The 27,288-nt window shown below is 40.1% G+C and overlaps 1 protein-coding gene across 1 annotated transcript in view; it reads left to right on the plus strand.

Moving 5' to 3' along the window:
* Positions 1-27,288, plus strand: part of TANC1 (tetratricopeptide repeat, ankyrin repeat and coiled-coil containing 1) — a 198,753-nt gene that overhangs the window by 81,274 nt on the left and 90,191 nt on the right. Inside the window, exons 3-5 of the mRNA XM_026647491.1 lie at positions 16,832-16,936; positions 25,104-25,234; positions 26,106-26,295. Of these exons, the coding sequence (XP_026503276.1) occupies positions 16,832-16,936; positions 25,104-25,234; positions 26,106-26,295 (426 nt within the window). The remainder of the gene's footprint in view (positions 1-16,831; positions 16,937-25,103; positions 25,235-26,105; positions 26,296-27,288) is intronic.

Genomic DNA, 27,288 nt, shown 5'->3' on the forward strand with positions numbered 1-27,288 from the left:
GCCGTATCGGCGGGTAGCAATCGATTTATCCAGGATCGATATATCGCTTCTCGTTAAGACGCGATATATCGATCCCCGAACGCACTCACCGTCGACTCCGGAACTCCACCAGAGCGAGCGGCGGTAGCGCAGTCAACGGGGGAGCCGCAGCCGTCGATCCCGCGCCATCTGGACCCCAGGTAATTCGATCCAAGATACTTCGACTTCAGCTACGCTATTTGCTTAGCTGAAGTTGCGTATCTTGGATCGATTTCCCCCCCCCCCCAGTCTAGACCAGTCCCAAGTCTTGTATATACAGAAACAAGCCTTACTCTCTCTCTCTCTCTCTGTGTTTATTTAATATCAGACACTGTTATAAAACATATAGTGTATCAAGCAGCTAAGTACATGATGTTCCTTCTTTTCTTTTCTTTTTTTTCTTCTTCACTGTGGAAGACTATATTATCCTTTTTGATGGGCATGTGGAAATCCTATTAGTGTTAAGCATACATCAAGAGGAGAATATACACTGACATCTATTAGTGAAACAGTATGCCTGTCTTTGGTGTGCTTTTCTAATCTTGGTATTAGATTTGATTTGTGTGTACTTTGGGGTTACACTAAGGTCACTAGTACAGTAGCTACAACAGGGTTTTTAGTTGTTTTTCTTTTAATATTTGTGGGTATGAACTTAGAGCTTGTGAAAGATTCTGCATTGAGAACCATGGAGGTAAAGACCTCTTCTCTTCCCCACCCCGCAAAAGGCAGAGCACAGGACATGGCAGAGTAAGTTTCTTAATACTGTGCCTCATCCCTAATTTGGAGGTTTGAAACTGCATTAGTACCAGTTATGTCCTTTTGTGATGAGATGACATGCTGGGAACTGGATTGAGATCAAAGTCATTTCACCTAAGGCACGAAATAGTCAGCAGGTGGGAATAATCTTCATTCACTAGACTTGGGCAGGAACTTGGATATGAAAAACTAATTTCCATAGTTTAGAAAGTGCATTGTTAGGGGACCAGCATGTTTCTTCCACAATGGGGAAGTCTTCCACTGTATGGAGAACACTAAGTCAGTGTTTCTTAAGCTGTAGTTTGCAAACCACCAGTGGTCCACTGAGAACTTGTGGATCATGTAGGGCTGGCTGCTGTACTTCTCTCTTACATCTGCTGCTTTAAATATCCAGACTCACTGACCTATGTGGTATTCTCCTGTCTATGAAATGAGTATGGTCTCAATAAAAAGCCTGGACTCCTACCTTTCAGCTGCTTCTATAGGAGGACCAAGTGTAGCAGCATCCTCTGGGGAATACTGTAGCCAGGGCTAAGATTGAGCCAGTACATGGGCTTTATGGCATACCAGTATCTCTCTGAAACTACTGTATTTTTCTTCAGAATCTCAGTTTTTATTTTTGAAAAAGTGGCTGTTATGGTTGCAAAGAAACCTGAAAAATATGAACAGTGTGTACTTGATGCAGAGATGTTTATTGGTCAAGGCACACAGCTCTGAAATGTATGATTATGACCTCATTCATCTTAATGCGATGTTAACTCAGATTCCCAGACATGATAACTTAAATACTAACACCGTTAACTATTTTATTCCTCGTGTAAGAAAGGAAAGGCTTGATTACAGATCTCCACTATTTGCTGTGTCTGAGGTCTCGTTTTGGTGTCACAAGTGAGTGTTTGGAGATAGCTCCACTTTTTTTTTTTTTTGTCCTTCAGTCAAGAAAGCCAAGCCTACGGAGCTTCATAGAGTCCCTGAGCATATCCAAGACCTGTCAAAGAGGAGCCAGTGTGGCTCAGAAAGCTTGCAGAATCATATTTTGAATATCTGTAAAAAATATTGTGATCGGCATCTCATTTTGGTTAATCACATGGGTTGACCTTAGTTAGTGAGCAGAGCCTGGTGAACATCACCACCTTTTTTCCTCCCTCCCTCCCAGTTCAACCCCAGATTGCAGTCATAAGAGGAGGGGACAGAGGAACCCATAGCTTAAGTCGGAAAAGAGCCAAGAATTGCTGGTGGAACTGAAATTCCTGGTTCATTTTGAATCAGGAGCTTCCTTAATGCAGTACTTGAGAGAGAAGGTTGGCAAAAGAATGGCGGGAGCAAGGGCAGGGAGGAGCCTCTGTGAGGAAGTGAAATGATAAAAGATGGTGAGGTGAATCTATTTTGTAAAGAAAATTTAACATTAACGACATAAACATTAAATTATGTGCAGGTACACAAAGTAATATCTTCAAAGGGAGGATATGGAATTATGTATTGAATAATAATTGGGAAGGGAAATAGGAATTCAAGTGCATTTTGATTGGATGAGTAGATTACTGGCGAGGTTATCGGACTTCACTATAGAGCGGATCAGAATGGTAGATGGGCCATCATTGATACCTTGGACTTTTCTTTGGCCAGTTTCTCATACTGCAGTGATGATAGTGCTCCAAGCTTGAACTAGGGAAAAGCCAATTAATGTCTTTAAAGACATTAAACAAATGCAGTTCACCTTTCAGGAGGAGCAAATCTCCTCCTGTCACCCCATTACATGTAAAATGAAAATTTTGTTTGAGCAGTAGGTGCTGAAAGTTGTAACGAAGAAGACTAAGAGGACCGTTCCACACACGTCAGAGGTGAGCTATCTGTTTTAGGCCCCAGTCCTGTATGTATTTCCTCACATGCTTAACTTTTCACCTGGGAGCAGTCCCTTCTGGTTACAAGGGGCTGTGGTGTGTTTGCAGGATGTTGGGACTATTCATAGATTATATTAATTTTTCTTAAAGGCTGGAAAGGACTGGTGATGGTCTTCTAGTCTGATCTCATTCATGACACAGTCCATAGAACCTCCCCCAGTAATTCCTGCATTAAGCCCATAACTTTTCTTTTAGATATTGCATCTTTTAGAAAGATATCCAGTCTTGATTTAAAGATTTCAAGTGATGGAGAATACACCTTAATCCTAGACATTCATTTTCACTCCTGCCTCCAGGCCTTCCCTGGGATTTGAACTCAAGATCTTTGGCATTGTAAGAGAGCACAAGATCTGTACAGATCACCAGACTATCTCTGTTATTAAATCCAAAGAAGTCTTGCTGATTTTGGGCTGCTGAGATGCCCCACCGGGTATCTTTTAGTGTCAGCGTAACCTGGGAAACTCTGGTGGGTTAGAAAATGGAGCTCATGACAAGGGTGGAGGGTCAGTATTTTATGTATCTCAGGCTTTCAAAGTAAGAAGCTCTGAAAACTCTTATAATTGTCATGTATGCAGCATTAAATGATGCATTCTGGAACATCACAGCTAAGTGGAGCTGGCCAGTGGGGAATTTGCAGAATGTTTGTTAGATCTCAGTGCCCAATACTTTTCTTATCATGATTGGTTGCAATATTCAACACGGTACTTGAGTAAACAGAATTTTCATTTTACATTTACGATTCACTTTTGAATGGTTTATCTTTGAGCCTCAATTAAACTCTGCTAATGTGTCCCTTTCTAGAGTAGTATACTAAAGTTTATTACCATTTGCCGCTCTTCCCTGTAGTAATTCATTGTATCTGTTCGGGGCTGTAAGCATTGCTAGTCAGTTTAAATTGGCTAAAGAAAAAAGTTATTTCAACGAGTCCCAACTGCTCTGCAGCTGAAAAGTGAGATCAAGATGTTAAAATATACTCTAATGATATTTCAATTCTGAATTGTCACTTGACAGGCTTTCTTATTAATCTGGTTCTGATTAGAATGTTTGCTCATTGTTTTTCTGCTTTGCTCTATCTAATTATAGTGCTATTTGCAGTTGAGAGTTGAATTACTGTCTTCCGAAAGGAAGTGGTTATGTTTCTGAGGAATGCATTTTGAGTTGCTTCCATATCACAATTTTTAAAGTGTTGAAATAGCACCCTCTGGTGGTAATTTATAACTAAACTTTTTTTTTTTTTTTTTACTTATAAAATTTACTCACATACTCCTTGGGCACAAACAGATTTATTTTTAATTACTAAATTAATTTTCCAATCCATAAGCTCCTGGACCGCAGATTAGGATGTAAATATATTCAACAATCTCCACCCCGAGTGGAAGTCTGAAAGAAGAGGCCATATCATGAAAGTCTGCAGGACACTGTCTGCAGTTGTGGAATGAAACGCTCCTTCCAGAGCATCCAGTTTGCAGGCCCTAATCACTGAAATCTAGACATCCCATCTGATCTCAATTGTTGCATCATAGACAGAAAGATGGTCTCTCACTGGGCCAGTACCCAAATGGTAAAGGGTTTGTGTTTCTTTAAGAGCAGTTTCAAAACCTTGAATTACTCCTGGAAATCAAAAAGAAGTCAACATAGTCTTCAGGGAATTAGTGTAATATGGTCCCTGATGCTGATGCTGCCATGCAGGTGAGCAGGATCATTCTGCATAAAATGCAGATTGTGTGGTCTTCAATGGCAGCCCCATTGATTACATTACAATAACCAAAGCAGAAGGTCACAAAGGCATACATAACTGTGGCAAAGTCCATATCTAAGAGCTATGATTACATTTGGCTTTTCAGATATGCATTAAAAATATAGGTGCCTCCCGAGAACCGAGGAGTAGTTGGGGACCTACAAGCATTCCTAAATTGTGTGCCTCTTTGCCTAAGAGTGGGCAGAGAAGTAGACAGCGCATGCACCACTCCTGCAAACTCTTGTTCCGATAGGCTCATTTGTCATCAGAGTAGCATCTCTCGCCACAGTAAAAGGAGTCAAGAGACTGGAAAACTTGAAATACAATCTAAGCTAAATGAAAACAGATTTTTACTCTGAAAGAAACTACTGAAATTATCAGTATTGTGTGGCGTTTAATCACCTTTCAATACAAATACTCATCAACTTTCATTCAAGGATTTCACAGCATATTACGAGCATGAATTAAGCCCTCTGAGGGTAGGTGAATAATTATCCCTATTTCACAAATAGGGGAACTGGCGCAGAGAGGAGGATAAGGTGTGTCAGCAATGCAATGGCAGAATCTAAGCATGCTGCCTGGGTGGTGTGGTTTTTCTGTTCATTTGTTTTTTATTCAGATCACAAGACATTATGGCCTAGTTTAAATTTTAAGGGTCACTTTCAAGGACTGAGGGTCTATAGGATTTTTTTAAATATAACTCAATAGCAGAAATGTTTTACTTTCTTTAAAAACAAAAGTTTTTTAAAAATTTAAACATTTCCTGGCAGTGTCCCTAAGTTATACATTGCAGCATTTTAATCGGACCTGAGAACTAAAAATTGAAACTGACCAGTGTGCTTATTTCACTTTAAATATTCCTCTCAGTGGCCGGGGAGGGGGAGGTGAGGGGGAGAGGAACAGTAAAAATTGTGAATGAAAACTCATCATTGAAACTAAAAAAAAGAGTAAATTAATCTAAAATAGTGGTACAGTGTAGGTAGAGTTAAAAATCAGTTTTCCCCTTTCTTCTGGGAAATATCTTGAGAATTTTTTAAGGAACAAGTCCCCCTGTCTGCTTACTCTCTTCTCCTCTCCCTCCCCAAGGTTTCCCCTCACCCTGAAACTCTAGATATTGTAAACTTTATGTCCATGGGAGAAAAGGAAAACCAGTCTGATATGGAAGACAGACAGCCTGTTTGTCTGTCTATCAATATTGATCATTTAGAAAATAGGGGAAGAAAAATAACATGTATGTCCGTAATAGTTTCTTACAGGGCAGGATGTGAAAACAGATCAGAAAATGTTTATACTGGTAAGAGACAGAGCAAGAGAGTGGTAATGACATGATTTCATTTAGCCTGTTGACTGGGTTAACTGATTTTAAATCATTGAAGAAGGGTCTAGTGTTAAGGAAAGTCATCGTTCCAGTAGATACTCTAGTGAGAAACCAACAGATAAAAAACCATTCATAGTCATATCTTAAAAGGTAGAAGTAATGCAGTTCCTGCCAATGCAAGGTAACAGTTTTAAATCTAGTCTGGACGAAACCCTAGAAAAATTCAAAGTAATGAGGTTTCCATCATGTCCCATGGGAGTTATTCCACAGCTTACATTTTCCTTATCTTGATTTCATGTCATTACTCCTGGGTAACCCCATATATCCTCTCCACTCATAGGGTCTCTATTCTTCTCAGTCATTTTGGCTATATTTTGACTGCACCTGTACAGGTGGGTGGAGTAGTTACAGGCAGTTTGCACTTTTTGTGCATCTGCACAATGCACAGCCAGAATCCTGTTGGTTGAACTCAGAGTGCAAGGTGTATTTGGTAAGTCTTGTTAGCAATGGTGCTAGATAAGCCAAAGGGACAAGAATGTGGCCTTGGTCTCACCTCCACACCACACAATGCATGCTATATCAGTATTTAACCTTGACTGCAGGGAACTTCTACGATGCCACTCCCCCAAAATAAACTTACGCTGCTTATTGCTCTTGGTTCTATTATCCTCTAGGACTGACATTTTCAATTAAAAATAATTAATTTTAATGGGAATTGGACATCCATATCCCTCAGGCAGCTTTGAAAACCTAAGCCCAAGAGTTAATGCTCTTTCTTAATATTCCATTAGTTACTGAGGATAGAAGTTAGACTTATGGAAGAGATTTTGACAGAAGCATCCTTCATTCCTCTTTTGAAAATGGATTGTAAATTTACAGTACAAGCCATTAAAAAGATTAACATTTTCCAACTGTTATGAAGAATTATCACACAGGTACTACAGCTATCCCTGTTCAAAGTATAGAGAAAAATTGGTAATCTTAGATGCTGCTGCATGGTAAGTGTTGCCAAATGCTGAATCTGTAATGGTAAAGTACTCCTTTTTTGGCCAAATCTTTGGTAACTCACTAGTTGCTTTTGATTCATTGATTGATTTTTTTTTAAATATCAGTTGGTACAGGAAGTGCAATTAATTTCCATAATACCCCAGGATACATGTCATATGATGAGGCTGATCTATACAGTTTAAAAGTATGCTCATTTTATGGGGTCTTTCTTGCTTACTAATTGTTCAAACTTTTTCGTATAAAGTCAGATTAATTTATACCAAGTGACTTTGAACACCAAACTTTGGAGCAGTTATGCTTTAGATTAGGGCTGTCAAGCAATTAAAAAAATTAATAGGTCGAATAATCACGATTAATGTTGTGCAGACAAAACTACACAGGATCGTTTCAGGGGGCAAGGCAAAGATGCCACATTTATTATGATAACACAATTTGATTTATGACCAATAACTAATACCTACACACACACACATTCACACATACACATCTACACACACATCTGTTAGATGTTCTGCAGCTGCTGTATAGTTACCAGTCCTGAACATAGCTTGAGTTCGTGGCTTGGGATCGTAGCTTGTGGCGGCTAACTGGCTAGGAAAGCCGGGCACAAGGAAGGGCTGGGTCTGCCCTCCCATGTTGGCAGCAGAATGTTACCCTCCAAAGTCTTCCATCTCACCCATCCTTTTTGTAGGTTTTAGTTTGAATCAAGAGTCTATAGGTCTTGCTGTGTCACGCTGTCTCTGAGTTCGGTGTGATTGATCACCCGTCAATTGCAGACCTGACTTTCAGCCTCGGCCCTGGCTTTGATCTTCCTTCTGTTGTACCTTTGTTATTTTCTTTTTAGGGTGGACTCTTCTTACTTTGTTAGGGCTGTTGTCTGCATCTTCATTGGTGTTTGAACTCTATTTCATCAGGACAGGCTGGTGCTGGAGGTTGATTCCATCATCCATACATACCTCATTCACACATCTAAACTAAACTAATAAGATTACAGCAGGGTTTTGCAAAAAAGAAGGTTGCAGCAAGCTTTTACAAAATGGAGTAAGCGTTGTAAAATGGAGTTTGAATTACAATATGGCAAACAGTGAACAGAAGTAGACAAGTGTAATGAATGGCAAACAATGAACAGAAGTTACAATACTGAAACAGTGCAAGTCTCAGTGATTTAAGCAGGAATTGGATTGACAGTGAAACTTACAAGGGCAACTGGCTGAACAGCTGTGGCTCTTAACAAGCATCTTAATTGTCAATTAGCCAGTTATTGGGGTAACCGGTTTTATGAATGAATGTTGTTTCATTCATAAAACTTTACTTATAAAGTTACATTAATAAAGTGAACAATTAAAAACAATTTCATCAGTTCTACATTAAAAAAATCATTGTGATTAATCGCAATGTTAAGCAATAATAGAATAATATTTGTTTAAATATTTTTGGATGTTATCTACATTTTCAAATATATTGATTTTAATTACAACACAGAATACACCGTGTACAGTGCTCACTTATATTTATTTTATTACAGATATTTGCACTGTACAAAACAAAAGAAATACACCTCTACCTCGATATAACGCTGTCCTCGGGAGCCAAAAAATCTTACCGCGTTATATTGAACTTGCTTTGATCCACCGGAATGCGCAGTCCCGCCCCCCCAGAGCACTGCTTTACCGCGTTATATCCGAATTCGTGTTATATCGGGTCACGTTATATCGAGGTAGAGGTGTAGTATTTTTCAATTCACCTCATACAAGTACTGTAGTGGAATCTCTTTATCATGAAAGTGCAACTTATAAATGTAGATTTTTTTGTTACATAACTGCACTCAAAACCAAAACAATGTAAAACTTTAGAGCCTACAAGTCCACTCAGTCTTCCTACTTGTTCAGCCAATCACTGAGACAAACAAGTTTGCTTACATTTGCAGAAGATAATGCTGCCTGCTTCTTGTTTACAATGTCACCTAAAAGTGAAAACAGGCATTTGCCTGGCACTGTTGTAGCCACTGTCACAAGATATTTACATGCCAGATGCGCTAAAGATTCATATGTCCCTTCATGCTTCAACCAGCATTCCAGAGGAACTAACTTGCATCAGTTGAAACTAAAATATTCAAAGTTTTTCAGCATCTTAAATTTCTATGGAAGAAGTATAAAAGATTAAAACCTGTTAAAATTCTGGTGCTTGGTGTATCTGCAGACCATTAAAAACTATTCTAAATAGCACTAGAATGCTTCAGGTACTGTTGAAAATCAAGCATCCTCTGAATATTATTGTAGTTTCCATAAATGAAAACTAACCTGTACCCTTCCTTTTGCATAGCCTGGAGAATATATAATAAGCAAAACCTTATTTCCTCATCATTCCCAAAGCATGCTTTATTGGTTGTTTCAGCAAGATGAGGCCTCGTTAGTTAAAGAGTAAAACAGCAGTAAAACAGACTTCAGGAACACACTTATTTGGGTGTTTACATGAAAATGAAATCTGTAATCCTAAAAGTGAATAACATGCCTTAAAGCAGTGATACTCAATCTTCAGTGGTTCAGGAGCCAAATTAGCAATCGACATTACACAAAAGAGCCACAGTAGCGTGAATTCATTGTTTAATTTACTATTCTATCTAATCTAATCTAAAAATATTCTCAGAGTAAAATGACTGGCCAAGTATTCTACAATTGGTTAATAACATAGTAAAAGCACCCTGATTGGTTGATAATTAAATCAGTGTTTTTATATCATGTGGTGCGAAGAGCTGCAGGAGGCGCATTAAAGAGCCTTTTGCAGCTCCCAAGCCTCAGTCTGAGTATCACTGCCTTAGAGCAGTGGTTCTCAACCCAGGGTACGTGTACCCCTTGGAGTACTCAGAGGTCTTCCAGTGGGTACATCAACTCATCTAGATAGTTGCCTAGTTTTTTAACAGGCTACATCAAAAGCACTGGTGAAGTCAGTACAAACTAAAATTTCATACAATGACTGCTCTGTATACCTATACACTGAAATGTAATTGCAATATTTATATTCCAGTTGATTTATTTTATAATTACATGGTAAAAATGAGAAAGCAAGCATTTTTCAGTAATAGTGTGCTGTGACTCTCTTGTATTTTTATGTCTGATTTTTGTAAGCTAGTAGTTTTTAAGTGAGGTGAAACTTGGGGATATGTAAGATAAATCAGACTCCTGAAAGGGGTGCAGTAGTATGGAAAGGTTGAGAACCACTGCCTTAGAGTGTACAAGCATTCACAGCCTGACATTTGCCTACTTAAACAGCCTCCAGGCAGATATAGACCAAAGCAGACAAGTAGCAGCAAAGACACCAATATGATGTCTTTTCAGCTAGCAAGTTCTATATTTTGGGACTGATTCTCCTTTTCCTTACATGGGTGTAAATCAGAAATAACTACTGGAGCTACAGCTGTAAAACTGTGGAAGAGGAGAATCAGACCCAATTATGCATACAGACATCTTTTTTGCCTGTCAAGTAAACCTCCTGTGTAAAATCTGTTGTTCATTTGACACATTACTGATGATACTTTAGTTCCAGCATAAAAAAGCACTAGCCGGAAACCTTTCTGTACTTCTTGTGTGTGTTTAAAGAAAAAAAGTGCAATAACTAAGAGTCAAACAATGTAAGAATATATTGTTCAATGTAACATGAATTTAGAATACAGAAGGATTATGGATCATTTCGTTTTTAAATCATCCTTAGTTAATTCCGTTGTGTTTTATGTGAAATCTGCGTGAGCTGTAGTATGAATATTATGCACTTTTGTCAAAAGTTCTACTGTTAAAATTTATCCAAACTGTTCTTTTGATGTGCAGAATACATGAAGATGATCTGTTGGTCAAAAATAAAATTTCTTACATATGTAAGATAACAGTGGAATGGAATTCTGATATACAATTGGGATGTCTGTATGCTACCAAAGTAAAATAATAAATGAGGAAGATTGAACATTGGGACCAAAGTATTTGACTCCCTTATGTGTGGTGCTTTATAATGTACAAAATTATACAATATATTGTACCCTGAGGATAGATTGTCCCTAGTTTACATAAGTATAGTGACGTTTATACATGCAGTGGGTATGTGGTCCCTTTAGAGATTCAAAGGTGAATCCTCTGGGGCCAGAAATGCCTGTCTCCATTTAATGAACAAATTCCCAAAGGTAGAGGAAAATAGAAACCCAGCAGCAAGGGCAACACAGGCACAGCTGCTTCCATCCCTCTGATCTAACTGCGGGAGGATGGAAAGAAGCTATGGGTGACCTAAGATCTGCCAAGGGAGAACAGGTGGAACAAATGGCTATTGGCCATTATCTTTGAAAACTCATGGCGATCGGGGGAGGTTCCGGATGACTGGAAAAAGGTTAATGTAGTGCCCATCTTTATAAAGGGAAGGAGGAGGATCAGGGGAACTACAGGCCAGTCAGCCTCCCCTCAGTCCCTGGAAAAATCATGGAGCAGGTCTCAAGGAATCAATTCTGATGCACTTAGAGGAGAGGGAAGTGATCAGGAACAGTCACCAAGGGCAAGTCATGCCTGACTAAATTAATTGACTTCTATGGTGAGATAACTGGCTCTGTGGATGAGGGGAAAGAAGTGGACATGTTATTCCTTGACTTTAGCAAATTTTTGATACGGTCTCCAACAGTATTCTTGCCGGCAACTTAAAGAAGTATGGGCTGGATGAATGGACTATAAGGTGGATAGAAATCTGGCTAGATCGTCGGGCTCAACAGGTAGTGATCAATGGCTCCATGTCTAGTTGGCAGCCGGTATCAAGCGGAGTGCCCCAAGGGTCGGTCCTGGGGCTGGTTTTGTTCAATATCTTCATGAATGATCTGGAGGATGGCGTGGACTGCACCCTCAGCAAGTTTGCCGATGACACTAAACTGGGAGGAGTGGTAGATACGCTGGAGGGTGGGGATAGGATACAGAGAGACCTAGAAAAATTAGAGGATTGGGCCAAAAGAAATCTGATGAGGTTCAACAAGGACAAGTGCAGAGTCCTGCACTTAGGACCGAAGACTCCCATGCACTGCTACAGACTAGGAACCGAATGGCTAGGCAGCAGTTCTGCAGAAAAGGACCTAGGGGTTACAGTGGACGAGAAGCTGGATATGAGTCAACAGTGTGCCCTTGTTGCCAAGTAGGCTAACGGCATTTTGGGCTGTATAAGTAGGGGCATTGCCAGCAGATCGAGGGACGTGATCATTCCCCTCTATTCGGCATTGGTGAGGCCTCATCTGGAGTACTGTGTCCAGTTTTGGCTGGCTAGGCTGCATGAAAGGCTTGGCAAGTATTTTGTATGTTTGTTCTGTATTAATTTTGGGTTAAATGAAATGGAGAATAGCACCCAGGAAATACTCTTATTCCTCTTGAGACTTTTGTTTCTCAAAACAAAAGCTGGTGTAAGTTTGAATATGATTCAGGGAACACATTCTATAGCATAAAGAACAGGAGTACTTGTGGCACCTTAGAGACTAACAGATTTATTTGAGCATAAGCTTTCATGGGCTACAGCCCACTTCTTCGGATGCATAGAATGGAACATATATTGAGGAGATATATATACACATACAGAGAGCATGAAAAGGTGGGAATTGTCTTACCAGCTCTGAGAGGCCAATTAAGTAAGAGAAAAAACTTTTGAAGTGATAATCAAGATAGCCCAGTACAGACAGTTTGATAAGAAGTGTGAGAATACTTACCTGGGGAGATAGATTCAATGTTTGTAATGACTCAGCCATTCCCAGTCTCTAGTCAAGCCTAAGTTGATTGTATCTAGTTTGCATATCAATTGAAGTTCAGCAGTTTCTCCTTGGAGTCTGTTTTTGAAGCTTTTCTGTTGCAAAATTGCCACCCTCAGGTCTGTTACTGCGTGACCAGACAGGTTAAAGTGTTCTCCTACTGGTTAAACACTCTTTTTTTTTCTTTTAATTGTAGCTTTAATTTGGGTTATAAATGATGTATGTAACTTTGAAGCAAATCTTGTTTCATTTTGGCATACGGAGAGTATTTTGATAAATTTATTGAAAAGCTGACAACACTTTTTTAACTTAAATATTTGTATTTCATTAGTACCGGTACTCCAAATCAGGACTGAAACCCTGATAGGCACTGTACAGACATATATGATGACATAGTCTCTGTCCCACTAAACTTAGTCTAAATAATAATGGTGTAGATAGGATTTACTGGGAAACCAATAGGTGGACGTGACTCGGGGTGTTTATCATTTTTATTGTTGACTCTTTGCTTGTGTGCATTTCAGAAGCAGAGAGTATGCAAGAGAGATCTGAATGAAGAGCAAAGGTGATAACTTGGTGAACTGAAATAGGAAGGCCATCTATGCATGGTGGGATTCAACAGAAAAAAGCATGTTAGACAGTTGTTGGAGAAATTTGAGTTACTTTTACATCTCCCAGAGGAAGTGGCTAAGCAGTCCTCTCCATTCTCTTAATTCAAATTGCACATTGCAATTAAATAGGTGCCTGTAAACCAGGTGATATTATTAGACTATTCCTAACTTCATTATCTATCCACAAAAGTGCCTCACAAAATGCAGTCAATGTGTGAAAGTATTTTGGATTGGCCTAGATCAGTCATAAAAGTAGCTTTTAATAGAAGTTCTAAAAGCATATTAAACAGAGCAATTGAAATGAGGAATATGTTACAAGATCACAATGCTGAGTTTCTCTCTTACTATAAGCTCTTTGTTAGCTACAAGGATGGCTAAAATATGAGATCCTATAGAATTTTAGTCTGTTTTATTTTACAATTATATGAACATAAATTAGTATATAAACTGTGTTTAAACACAATTTTGAAATTTCCTACAAGGCTAGGGAAAAATTCTACTAGTCTGAAAGATAGTGGGCATAGAGGCCCAGTTCTGCCAATCTTACTCATAATGAGTAGTACCGTACTCTGAATAAGATACTACTTAATATGAGAAAAGTGGCAGAATCTGGTCCATAATCTCCCCATCTGCAAAGTTTATATGAAGAAAAGAATTGGTATAGATATAAATGATTGTTTGTTTTTAAAAAGTGGAATGTTTTCAAGGCAGAGTCTTCTTTATTTGCTTTTGTTGTTACTGTGGTCTAATGTAGGTATTTCAAAAATAAGAATAAACAATTATGCAACCATTTCACCTTGGCCAGACTTCCAAGAAAGCAAAAATCTTCGTCAACGTCCATTATGGCAGTGTGGGATTGCACAGAACCTGAGACTGTGTTTGTCTAACTCCATAACACAACTGGAGGCTAATATCCAGGGAGGAAGGGAAAATGGAACTACTTAGGCCTGGTCCACACTAACCCCCCACTTCGAACTAAGGTACGCAAATTCAGCTACGTTAATAACGTAGCTGAATTCGAAGTACCTTAGTTCAAACTTACCGCGGGTCCAGACGCGGCAGGCAGGCTCCCCCGTCGATGCCGCGTACTCCTCTCGCCGAGCTGGAGTACCGGCGTCGACGGCGAGCACTTCCGGGATCGATTTATCGCGTCTAGATAAGACGCGATAAATCGATCCCAGAAGATCGATTGCTTACTGCCAGACCAGGAAGTAAGTGTAGACCTGCCCTTAGGCAATCAGTTCTATCAGAGTCCTCCCCCAGACCGAGTAAATTGGACTCCTCTGACTGAAGCAGTATAGCACCCCATCGTGGCTCAAGTGGGAATATAGGAGGAGAATTTTAATTGTTTTTAGTATCTTGACTTTGCACTGGTATATATGCCAATACTCCCCGCCACTCCCCTGCCCCAGAGTGTCCTGGGTTTCCAATATAATGTTTATAAAAATGTGTTTTGATCAGTTTTTCCCCTTAAGTATCTGTAATATATTTGCCACCTTAACTAAAGCTTCACAAAATTTTCTCTCTGGGGATATATAAATATAAGGCAGATGCTCACTCTAATTCTGCAACATGTTGTGTTCAGGTACAGTAGTCTGCCTGCCTGTGCTATCTATTGGACTATTAGGACAAGAATTTCAATCCTTCAATTTCCTATGTAGCGCATACAGCAGATAATGGAAAGGTGACTTGCATAATCACCACATGTTATACTGCTGCTATAGGCTAGTGCAGGGGTGGGCAAACTTTTTGGCCTGAGGGCCACATCGGGGTTGCGAAATGGTATGGAGGGCTGGGTAGGGAAGGCTGTGTCTCCCCAACAGCCTGCCCCCCGCCACCTATCCGCCCCCTCCACTTCCCTCCCCCTGACTGCCCCCCTCAGAACCTCCGAAACATCCAATCCCCCCTGCTCCTTGTCCCCTGACTGTCCCCTCCTGGGATCTCCCACCCCTGACCGCCCCCGGGACCCCACCCCATCTAACCCCCCCTCCCTGTCCCCTAACCGCCCTCTTCTGGGACCCTCTGCCCCTAACCGCCCCCCCGCCCGGGACTCCCCCCACCATCCACTCCCCAGCCCTTGAACTCAGGACTCAGAGGAGGAGCAGGGGCTCAGGAGGAGCAGGGGCAGCCACTTCTCTCTGGCCGGCTGCGTGGACGCCCGGTGCTCCTCCTGATTCCTCTGGCCGCATTCCCCATACTCCTGCCACCTGCCTGCTTCCCTATCCCCGCAGTGCAGTCCCTCCCCCCCCGCTGGGGGTGTGCTGGTGCTGAGCTGCCCGAGTGCCCGGCCCTGGGGCCCCCTGTTGTTGGGGGGCCCTGTGCCAGGGCACCCTGTGTTCACCCCTGAGCCGCGCCGCCCGGCCAGAGCCAGCCGCGCTGCTGGCACGGTAAGCTGAGGCTGCGGGGGAGGGGGAACAGCAGGGGTGGGGCCGGGGGCTCAGGGGCCGGGCAGGATGGTCCCACGGACTGTAGTTTGTCCACCTCTGGGCTAGTGAGTTGAGAATGGAGTTCCAAAGTTAGCTTTGAATTTTGTCCTGTTGCAGGTGTAGGTCAAATTTTGTTAAATTTTTGCTACAAAACAAATATATTTTAATAGTTCTAATCTGCCTGTCATTCTTAATGAATAGAAAATAGAAGTTAAATCATTCACTGTAAAATTAGTGTGCTAAGCATTATAATTACAATAAATGTAAAATACATTAATCTGGAACAGTTTTCTTCACAGAAGAAGATCAAATTTATTTTAACTAATGAAAACTCAGAATACATATTTTTATAATGGTGTTTTCTGTACAAGTGCATGAACTTAAAATGTTAAGGGCTAAATAGATGGAGTTAATTTATGTTGGTTTATTACTATTATTCTACTTTTAGTCAACCCTTAGATGGCAGCATTGTTCTCATTGTGTTGATATTTTTCTGACCAGAAAGTCTGTTGTTCATCTAATGTTTCCTGTAATTGTTAAACCTCATTTAGCAAAGTATACTCTCATTAATTATTTAAGAAAGAAAACATAAAACTAAGTGAGAATGCTTTAGGTATCAATTTAATTCAAAATTTTTGTTCTGTGTTTTTTTTTTATGATAGTAAAAGGTAGCTTAAAAATACCTGGTACAGATTGACTTAATTTTTAAGCATGAGCTGGGAAAGCTGATGTCTTTATAAATGAGAAACAGTTGGTTGACAAGAAGATATTTTTCTCCCTCAATCTCACCTTCCCCTTGCAATCAGACTGTGCAGATTTGATTGGATAAAATACCCAGTAATATAAAGTTGCTGGACTGAAGTATTCTGAGTGTTAGTGTTGCAAGTTGTCTGCTTGTAATCCTTGTCTCCTAGCTTCAGAGATATTAGAGTTATCATTATATTGAGTTGGAAAATTTAAATTCTGAATAGAGGAATCCAACTAAGTCACCCTTTTTTTACATACACTGGACACTGCTTCAGGAGCGTCACAGCAAGCAAATTGCTTTTGTTTTCCACCAGAGTTTACATTCCAAAAAGTGAGCGTAACTCACGTTTTTCTTTCTTACAATGGACTGTAAGAGAGGAAGTGCAGCAGTTCACTGGTCTTTGTTGTAGTAGCTGTGTGTGTGTGTGTGTGTGTGTGTGTGTGTAGTAGGTCGTCCTTTAGGTTTATTTAGATCTCTAAGGGTACACACTGTTCATTCTGAAACGTGCTTTCCATCTGGAAAAAATTAGACGCACTAAATTTTTTCCCGCTGCAGGTCCGATCAGGAAGCCCAAGTACGTGGAAAGTCCCAGAGTGCCAGGAGATGCGGTGGTTGTTCCATCGAGAAAAGTATCAGAGCCAACAGAACCCAATCAAAATGGTAAGAATGTATTTTCAGTGCTCTTTTATTTTATTTAATGGCTAGCTTTTCATTTCAAAGGGAGCTGGGCTATGCAATCATGGGACTTGAGTCTCTCTTGTAAGAATGTTTTGCACAATTAAATGCATTTGTAGTAGGGAGGAAGAGGTTTCCTGAGAAGATTAGAAAGATCACAAAGTCTAAACTCTTGGACCTATGTACCTGGTGAAGACAAAATTTGAATATGAGGGTTGTGGGTCACTTCTTATGCTAGAGGACTGCTTGAATTTTTCTGAATTTTTTTTTCCAAAAAGTTGATTCAATGTGTGTAGTTTTATATTGAATACAATACTGCTGTTAAAAAGTTCAGTGAAAGCTTGCTAAACAGTAGGGTAATATCAACAGATTTCTGTGTTGGCAAAGCTGGTAACAGCTACCCCCCTCAAGTTAATTGGTATTCCTGAAAAGTTTCAAGTTCATTAAATTTGACCAGCGCATAACAAAGTGTAGTTTCGATGAATGTCATAGTGCAAAATGACACTCAAGTCAGTATTTAAGTATATGTACTGTAATGAGCATTTCATATCCATTGTTACATTTTAGATCAATTTACAGCATAACTGACCTCATTAAGGTCATTGCATATAATCAATCCAGTTACAGTTGATCAAATCTGTTTTTCTTGTGCTTCAATTTAAAAGGCATTCTTAGGTTTGAAAAGGAATTATTTATTAAAATAATGTTACTAATATTTATTATATTTTTATTCAGTGAAAATAGACTGGTTGGTTATAGTTAGTTTTGCTTTGTGGTTCCATTTCTTATTATTCCAATGCTGCAATGATTGTGGTTGCTGAAACTTCAAAGAAAGTGCTTAAAACTAAGCAAAAAAAAATTTAATGAAACTTCGGTAAAATGTTCTGATAGTTTGTGGGTTTTTTTGTTGTAAACTTACTTTTTGTTAAAAAATCTTAGTTTTAGTACCCAAATATAACATTTTTTTCTCTCAACATTAAAAACAAAAACACTCTGAATAATTCACCTTTTAACCTATTTATATTTCCAATTTAAATGCACCAGCAAAATCTGCATTGTTATATTTTACTTGTAGTTAAAAATGGAAAAATTGGACACCTTTTTAATGGGCAGGGCATCTCAGTAAATTGGCTTTTGGTTTCAGGTTTTCCTTTTTCTTTTCAATCAACTAATGTGATCAGTCATCAAGCCATCTGACTGACTGACCAGAATATATTCTATTTGGTATAACACAGATAGTATGGGAACACCTTGCCCTTTTCTTACAGCCCCGTTAATAGATTAATAGAATACATTATTCTCCCTCATTTTAGGTGCCGCATCTAACAGTAACCCTCCATCTAGCAAAGTAGAGCCACATTCTCTGAGCGCTAGACAGAATCCAATGCTAAGCTCCCTACCGTCTATGACTGAGCAGTATTTGCTGGGCTGAGGAGTTTAGACTCACTCTTATCTGAGGTATAGCAGCAAATATCACTACCGCTTGACCGCAAGCCTGGAACAAAATACAATTTTTAAAATAATCATGAATCACAGAAGGAAAGGAACCAAAAGCTCATTATTAGACACTCTGTTCTAATTGTTCTGGGGAAAAATTAAGGCTCTGAGGGCACTTGCTGTAAGGCCAATGGAAATTTAACAAAAAGGAATCAGTGTAAATTTGGATTAGTTGTGGTCCAACACAATTAAATGTTAAATGACAATTGATAATAGCCAATGCATTTTGAAATCCATATGGTATCTTTGAAGTTTCTGTGGGGTTAATTAATTCTGCTTTGTGTAAACCAAGTATCTACCGTAAATCTGACAAAGCTAGAAATAATTGGAACAGATATAATAATAAATTTGTGTTTAACACAAGTGGAAAAGCAGAATGAAGAAGTTGATTAACAAGAGAACCATTTCTTCTTTTTGTTTAAGTGTGGTTCTGCTCTGTAAAATGACTTGAAAAGTATATGGAGGTTACATGTTTCTGTCAGAGAAATGGCTATTCCAACTACCAGAGCTGAAAATTTAATCTGCAGGCTGGCTTCTTTCCTGTCAGTCATCAACACCTATTGCAAAAGTTCTGGAGACAAAAACCTGCTCTTCTACACCATGGCTTTCAATTCTATTTGAAGAACAAAAAAGAATAGCTTTCGACTCACCCTCCCAGGGCTAACTTCTGTTTGTCACTAAAGCAGCAGCAAATATGACTGAATACACAGAGAGAACAGTTCTTCTTAACATAGTCATTTTTGCTAGTAGAACTTTGCTTAAAATAACTGCAAAAATCACTTTAAACATCAAACTTAAAACACAGCAATTTATATACGTTGTATTGAGATTTACTTGTAAATACATTGACATAGTGGCCAATTAGTTATGTTCCAAGTTACGAGTTGTCACATACTGTATTCAATAGAGTTGTTATCTTGACATATCAAGAAGTAACTTGGAAGATTAATTCGCCACATACTATTTATATGGGAGTTGTCCCTGACCACCATTAGCTCCACCCCTAGTGGGCAACAAGAAGGCCCAGTCTGCTTTTCTAAGGGCTTTCACCTATCTGTGACATTTTCACAACTGTATCTTCCAAAGTGGTTAGTGACTAAACCCAGGGAACATCCCCAGGGCACCTCTCCTTTGTTGGCAGACATCCATTTAAAATTGTGTGTGCGCATCCATGCACGTCCACATTCACCAAATTTTGTACATCAATTCACTACTCAGGTACACTTTTATGCTAGCTCTTTCTTAGCTCTTTCGCAGATCTCCCAGCAAAGTTCTTGACCATAAATACGAAATAGCGCTGCCGTGTTCTGTTGTTGTAATTTGGAGAACAGAAACTGCAGGAGTTTTACGGGACCTGGAACCCAAAAACCTGCACTCTCCCAAATCTCAGTTGTAATTGCCAAACAAGACCAACAAGGCCTCACCACAGCTGAAATCTTGTACTCAGTTATATAAAACCAGTCCCTATCAGCACCTCATCTGTAATTACAACATGCAAATTAGCAGAATATAACTGTCTTGAGTTCCTTTTGGTGAATGCAAGATTGACTACAAAAAAAACCAACCAGCTCCATCCATGAACTGATTTTGGACAAGAGACGTGACCTCTTTTGCCAAGACCTGGTTTAATGCCAGCACCAGCTCTGTTTACACAGGTTAATAAATGCAACACAAACCAAGAAGGATTTCAGAAGAAGCCAAAAGGGAAGGAGAATGGAGTAGGGTAGTAGTTCTGTCCCTTTATAATCTCCTATGCAGCAAACACCCCAACCCAGAAACAAAGTCCGTTTGTATGTATTCACATGGGTATGAAGTGAAAGAGAAGAAGAATTTAGGGCTCCTAATGGTTTACAGGCCTCTAGGTGAAGACTCCTGCCAGTTTCCTAGAGGAACTATTAGCCTTCAATATACCATTGGAAACCCCAGATTTGGCTTCTTGACAACATACACATAAATGTATTTAGGGTATTCTCACTGTTAATCTTCTTGTCCCACATAGAAACGATGTATTTCATACAAGACACACACCCCCTCCCCCCCAGCTTGAAATCCAGTGTGGGGCAAAGCCTCAGGGTCCAGCTGGACTGTTTGCTAATCTTGTATGACAGATAGCAACAGTATCAATTCTTTGAGTCCTTTTTTCTAACATGAGGATCTAGTAACAGAGATCTGTGCAGTTGTCACCCCAGACTGCATTACAGCAATTCACGTGTTTGGGGCTCAGCTCACTTTTCTTGCCAATTCAAGAAAGGGGGGTTTATTTAGAATGAGCTTCCAGATGAGAGTATTTTGGCTACTTTTAGGGCAAACTTTCCTTTAAGATAAAACTCTTATCACAATAAATACCGGGCTTTATATTAAAAGAAACCAAAATCAAACACTCAGGAAAAATACTCCCGAAAGATTTTTCTAAAACCTGGAAAGGGTGAAGAACAGAAGTCCTACCATGGACCCAACAATGCAGATGTAATTTACCTGTGCAGCTTTTAGATATGCTGAAGGTCATGGGTTCTATAGAAACTAGAGATGGTCAAAAAAGGGCCCCTCGCCCCCTGGAAAACGTACACCAAAACTAATTCCCTGTTTTTATTGAAACTTTCCATGAAAAATGTCAACTTTTTGGTGAAATATCAAAAACCAAAATGTTTCAGATAATTTTTTTTTGCATTTCAAGCCTTTGGATTTTTTTAAACAAAATATCAAAAATTTCTACAGAAAGCAGACACTTTTCATGAATACATTTGTTTAGCCAACCCTCCAGATGTCTGTTTAAAACCAAACATTTTTTTAATGGAAAATTTTCAACCAGCCCTAAAAGAATCTCAAAGATTTCAATTCCTGGCTTCTCTCAGCAGATAAGAAGGCTGCCAGTTGTTGTGGTCATTTGTGGTGTATTATGGGCACATGTTTGTTGGGAAAGGGACAGAAACTGCAACCCCTGTACAAGTAAAAAAAAACAACTATTACTATTTTGTTACTTTGTGGTGCCTCCCTAAATTTAATAGTGTCTATGAAAAGCAAAATACTCATCTTTAGAATGGATTTGTTGAGGTTTATACATTAGAGGTTGTAATACTGAAAATAGCTTGACAGTGTCCATCTAATGCCTTCTGTTAATTGGCATGGTTAAAGTTCATTTACCTTTTTAATTGAAACTTGGCTTTCCTGTCAGAAATGTCATTACTGTATAATATTCAACAGCTATAAATTTGAGAGGAAAGCACAGCTTATACTCCAGCTGCATATAGAATAGAAATGAAATTGAAAAAACTCTACATTTTGCCATTCAAATCATACTAAACACATATATGTGAAAATCCAAAGAATAATGTGTGATGACAACTCTTGCTGTTATCTTAGTTACAGAAAAATGGTACCTTAATGGTGTTCACCTTACAGATATCCTCTTCCCAATATCATTAGGGGAGAGTTAAATACTTAGATAATTCATCATGAAGCTTTAAATGAACTGAAACAACTACAAGAAATATATACATTAGAAACAAACTGGTGTGTAATCAGTTGAAGGAAGTTAGACTGGTAAAGTACTGCTGTTCGGGGACTGGATGGTTCAATGCAGCTCAAGACAAATAAAGTAAAATGTAGTTATTGCCTTCTGGGCAAACTGCTGAGCTGCACTTAATGTTGTTGGGTGTTTTGACTGGTGCATCTAATTTGAAGCTGGAAATCAAAACTAACTTTGTGCCGTTTCCCTGTAAATGCCACTGAATGTCAGGTATGTCTTATACTGCAATTTGAGAAGTGTGTGCACTCTTCTCAAAGAGCACATTGAGTTGCAATTGGTGTTGTGAAACTAGAGGAAGAAGATGACAAAGTAGGTCTGGTACCCAAATAATCCATTTCTTCCTTTTGGTAATGTACAAGGCTCAGAGATGAGGCTTGTCTTTATTTCTGCCTCATTTGGGATACATCAGTCAGTCAGTGCACCAGGACTTTGAAGTGCAGCTCAGCAACTTCTTCCTGTCTTGAGAGATGGCAATATAACACAGTTTAAATTTAAAATAATACATTTTGGCTTCAAAAACTATCAAATAAACAGGTCTTGTGATTTGTGTTTGCATAAGTTGATGTATTCGTGCATTCGTGTTGAAGGTCTTTGAGCATCTGATCGTCCTCCATAAGTTTAAGTGCAGAGGGCAGCCTGCCTTCTTATAAGAATCCTTTAACTGTCTCCAGATCCTCCCTAGTGTGCTTCACCAGCTAGATTCTTACTCTATTAATCTGTGCAATTCACTTATTCTTTATCTGTTTTTTTCCATCTGTAAGCTTGGGTATAATGATGCTTACTTAGAGCCAGCCAAGTACCCTGAGAAACTCAGCTAAAGAAGTCTGGGTTTTTACACAGTCCTCCTCTGACACTATTGTTGGAAGATTGAGGCTGGAGGCCCCGTCCTCTGATTTGATCAAATCTTCTCTCCAAAAAAAGATAAAAAGATATTGCAGCATGGAACTGCTGGCACCCTCTCACTGCATGTAATCCAGAACAAGCAGGCTGCATAATCCAAACAGTTTAGTTGGATAGTTCTTTGTCTTCATGATGGAAGAAACCAGAAAAAATCTTAGCCTCCATCACTACATGTGTGCTTCCCACCTGGTCTCTGCTTAGAGTTCCTGATGCGAGGTAACCTGTTCCAAATCCAACTAATGCATTTGAGCAGTAGCCTGGATCATTAACTCTCTGTCCTTGATAAATTGAGTTTTTGCACCTAAGCGGTTGGATGCCATAGATTTTTGAATTGACAATAGAGAACTGTATTGTGTATGATGTTGGTTTGAGGAGGGGAGTTTTTGTAGTTGGGTAGGTGACAGGGCTGTTAGCAGCTGAGAAGACATGGGGAAATGGTTTGAGGTTGTGTGATTAGCACATCAGCTAGATATTTTTCCTTATCAGCAGTGAAATAATGAACAATTTGAACATTTTAAAAATGCCATTTTTAGATTTTGGCATTTAAACCTGTTTAGATGAAAGCTACCTGTATTAGAGCGTATTGTTCTTTGGAAGACAAGACTGCCCTGATTCCATTCCATTATTGTAAAAGTTTTCTTTGCAGTCATAAGGTCCAGAAACTTTAAAATTTAAGGTTAGATTCTGGAGCACAAATTACACAATAAGAGAGAGAGATTCTGCAACAAATGGTGCATGCACTGAATACAATAAGGCACCACAAAAATGTATGTTGTTTTTGTTGTTATATCTACAGTTGAGATTGCAAAATGGTTTCATTATTAACCTCTGTTTTTATAAACAACTTTCCAGAATACTGCTATTAAAAATTATTGGAATGGAGTCATAATATTACATGAACCTTCACAAACACAAGCTTTAACTATACTTGGAAATGATGTTGAATTTTATCTTGTGTTTACTAACACAATGTCAAACACTGTAGACCAGGGGTGGGCAAACTTTTTGGCCTGAGGGCCACATCTAGGTGGGGAAATTGTATCCAGGGCTGGGGCAGGGGGTTGGGGTGCGAGAGGGAGTGCAGGGTGTGGGAGGGGGTGCAGTGTGCAGGAAGGGGCTCAGGCCAAGGGATTGGGGCAGAGGAGGGGTGCGGCGTATGAAGGGGCTTGGAAGGAGATTGGGGTGCAGGGAGGGGTGCGGAGTGCAGGGGGGCTCAGGGCAGGGGGTTGGGGTGCAGGAGGGGTGTGAGGTGCAGCAGGGGGCTCAGGGCAGGGGGTTGGGGTACAGGAGGGGTGCAGGGTGCAGCAGGGGGCTCAGGGCAGGGGGTGCAGGGTGCAGCAGGGGCCTCAGGGCAGGGGGTTGGGGTACAGGAGGGGTGCAGGGTGCAGCAGGGGGCTCAGGGCAGGGGATTGGGGGGCAGGAGGGGTTTAGGGTGTGGGCTCCGGCCCAGCGCCGCTTACCTAGAGCGGCTCCAGGGTGGCAGCAGCGTGCAGTGGGACCAGGGCAGACTCCCTGCCTGCCCTGGCCCCAAGCCACGCCACGCTGTGCCAGGAAGCGGCCGGCACCCCTGGGGAAGGGGGGGCACAGGGCTCTGCGCGCTGCCCTTGCCGCTCCTCCAGGTATCTCCCCTGAAGCTCCCATTGGCTGTGGTTCCCCGTTCCTGGCCAATGGGAGCTGCGGGGGGCGGTGCCTGGAGGTGAGGGCAACACACTGAGCTCTCTGCCCCCTCCCTCCCCCCCACACCCAGGGGCCACAGGGATGTGGTGCCAGCTGCTTCACAGAGCGGTGCTGGGCTTGCAGTGCCACGGGGGAGGGGGGGCAATCCCGCGGGCCGGATCCAAAGCCCTGAGGGGCCGGATCCGGCCTGCGGGCCATAGTTTGCCCACCCCTGCGTTAGACAGTAGACATGAACTGTTGTGTTTAAAATGCTCTCAGCTAGTTGTGGATAACACTAGGTTATTGATTACTGAACATATCTTACAAGTCAGACAAAAATGCAAATGAACCTAAGATAAATCTACCTTTTAAAGCTTATTAGACAAAAAAGTAAGACGTTTGTCTACTGTACTTATTACATTCAGTTAACTAAAACCTTGCAGATAGAAAAATCAGTGTTGAGATTTGATTGCAGTCTCTTAATTTTTTATTTATTTTTTTTACCTCTAGCAACAGTTTCCAAGTATAATACTGTAATTCTTCATCAAAGTTCAATCTTTTATTTTGGTACAGAAGGAAAGCCTGATAAAGAATCAAACTGTTCACCTGCAGCACAAGAACTGATGACAAGATTGGGATTTTTACTGGGAGAAGGGATCCCAACCTCTGGACACATAACTGTAGAAGAAAAAAATGAAACCATGGTATGATAAAAGAACATACCTTAACTCTGATTCTAACTCTGAGATAAGAACCGTTTTCCTAAGAGTTAATTGCAGTAATTTGATATTTAACAAAACAATTTGACTATATTCATAAAAATGCATGTCATGGAACTTGTAGGTGAATCAGAACCTGTAGAGGTTTTTTAATTGATAAATGATCTCAACTCCTTCCCCTAAGAATAAAGGGCAGTGAGATTTTTTAAAATAATTGGCTTATACGGTCAATTTTAGAATGATTTGTTAGGGGGAAATGTTAGTAATGGTTAAAATAGCAGATCTTGTGAGGGGCACCTCCCCTTCCCCCCCCCCCCCCCCGGCGTTGCGCCCTTCTGCTCTGTGATGTCTGTGTTTGGAAGCAGTGAGGGGAGAGGAATGAGAGGCTGATGTCCTATCCCTCTACAAAAATGTCATGTGTTGACTGAGATCCCTCAATAGCCATCAGTCTTTATGCTTATCCCAGGCCTCCTAAATCTTATAACATCAACTTAGTTTTCAATGGTGGTAAAGTGTGAGCAAGACAACGATCCCAGAGTTTAAATGGAGAGAATGAATAAAGCATTTGTTTTCAGCAAAATGTCTAAAAGAAAGGAAATCTGCCTAGCAGCTAATTTTTCCTCGAACAATGTGTTTCTCCTTTTTTTCTTCAAAATCATCACTTTTGAAAGAGTATTTTAGGAACATGTCTCTGAATCTCCCAAATCACTGAGAATAAAATGTAGGAATTAAAGTTCTGCACAGAAATGGGTTCTTCAGTTTTTGTCATTCTTCTATTTCATCTCAGTAATTCTAATGTTCAAGAAATGATGTGCTGTCTTCTGTGCAGTAATTGATTGTTTCATTCATGTTGTAGTGCACAGTAACCAGTCAAGGAGTCAGCCCCTGCTCTACACTAACAAGCAGCACTACGTCACCCAGCACTGATAGTCCCTGCTCAACTCTGAATAGCTGTATTGGCAAAACAGCAGCTAATAAAAGTAGTCCCTGTGGGACCATTAGCAGCCCTAGCTCCACACTGGAAAGCAAGGACAGTGGAATTATAGGTAAGCAACCGTATTCTTAGTAATGTAAAAACTTAACGGATATCTTCTCTTGTTGTTTAGTGTTTATATAGAGAGAAGGACCAGACCACAAGATGTTCTCCTGTCTAATTCTACTTAATAATTTGGCTCTAGTTCCTATGCTTGAGAAGATTTAAAAGTGCTGCTCTTTCTCTAACAGCATTGTCGTTTCAGGTGTGCATTTTCACCTTTTCCTGTTCATGTTTCTAATACCCCTTGTTTCTTTTTCTTTATCCCTCTTATTAGTTTTCTCTTCAGTTCTTTCTCTGTTTTCTAGTAACTGCCTCCACTTCTACCCTTCCCTTGTCTCTTTCTTCTTCTTGGCATGTGCTTCTGCACAGTAGTGTTTTGCCATGGTGATGCCCACAGTTGTTTGAAACCAGTCTGTTAGCTTCCAACCAAAAAGTATTTAGTATTGCTGCTGCAGGGAAGTGCTACTGTACTGTTCATGAGCACAGTCAGATCATGCTAATTAAAAACAATGCAGGTTTTTCCAAGGTTAATGAGTATGGAAGGAGGATTTAAACAGGGTGACAAGGGACAAGTGAAATTCTGGTGATCCTCCACAAAATCGATAACTTTGGGCAGGAGGGAATGTAGAGGCCCCACAGTTATTCACAGCATGGAAGGAATATCTCTCTAGTGAAAGCAGCCTTCACAGTAAAAGTCAAGGATTAATTTATTTACCATTGCTAGGTACCTTAATATTTAAATAAGAATATGCGTGTTAAGGGAAAATTCAAAGCTCTGGGCCTTTGTGTATTCCATCTTCTCTTTCCGTCCTCTGTCCTGAAGAGTTTAGTCTTATTTTTCTGTCTTATATGTAGGGACCTACCAAATTCATAGTCCATTTTGGTCAATTTCACGGCCATAGGATTTTAAAAATAGTAAATTTCATGATTTCGGCTATTTAAATCTGAAACTTCACGGTGTCGTAATTGTAGGGGTCCTGACCCAAAAAGGAGTTGTGGGGGG

This window comes from Terrapene carolina, unplaced genomic scaffold, assembly GCF_002925995.2.
Source record: "Terrapene carolina triunguis isolate 2854851 unplaced genomic scaffold, T_m_triunguis-2.0 Scaffold62, whole genome shotgun sequence".
In the NCBI taxonomy this organism is placed as follows: Eukaryota; Metazoa; Chordata; order Testudines; family Emydidae; genus Terrapene; species Terrapene triunguis.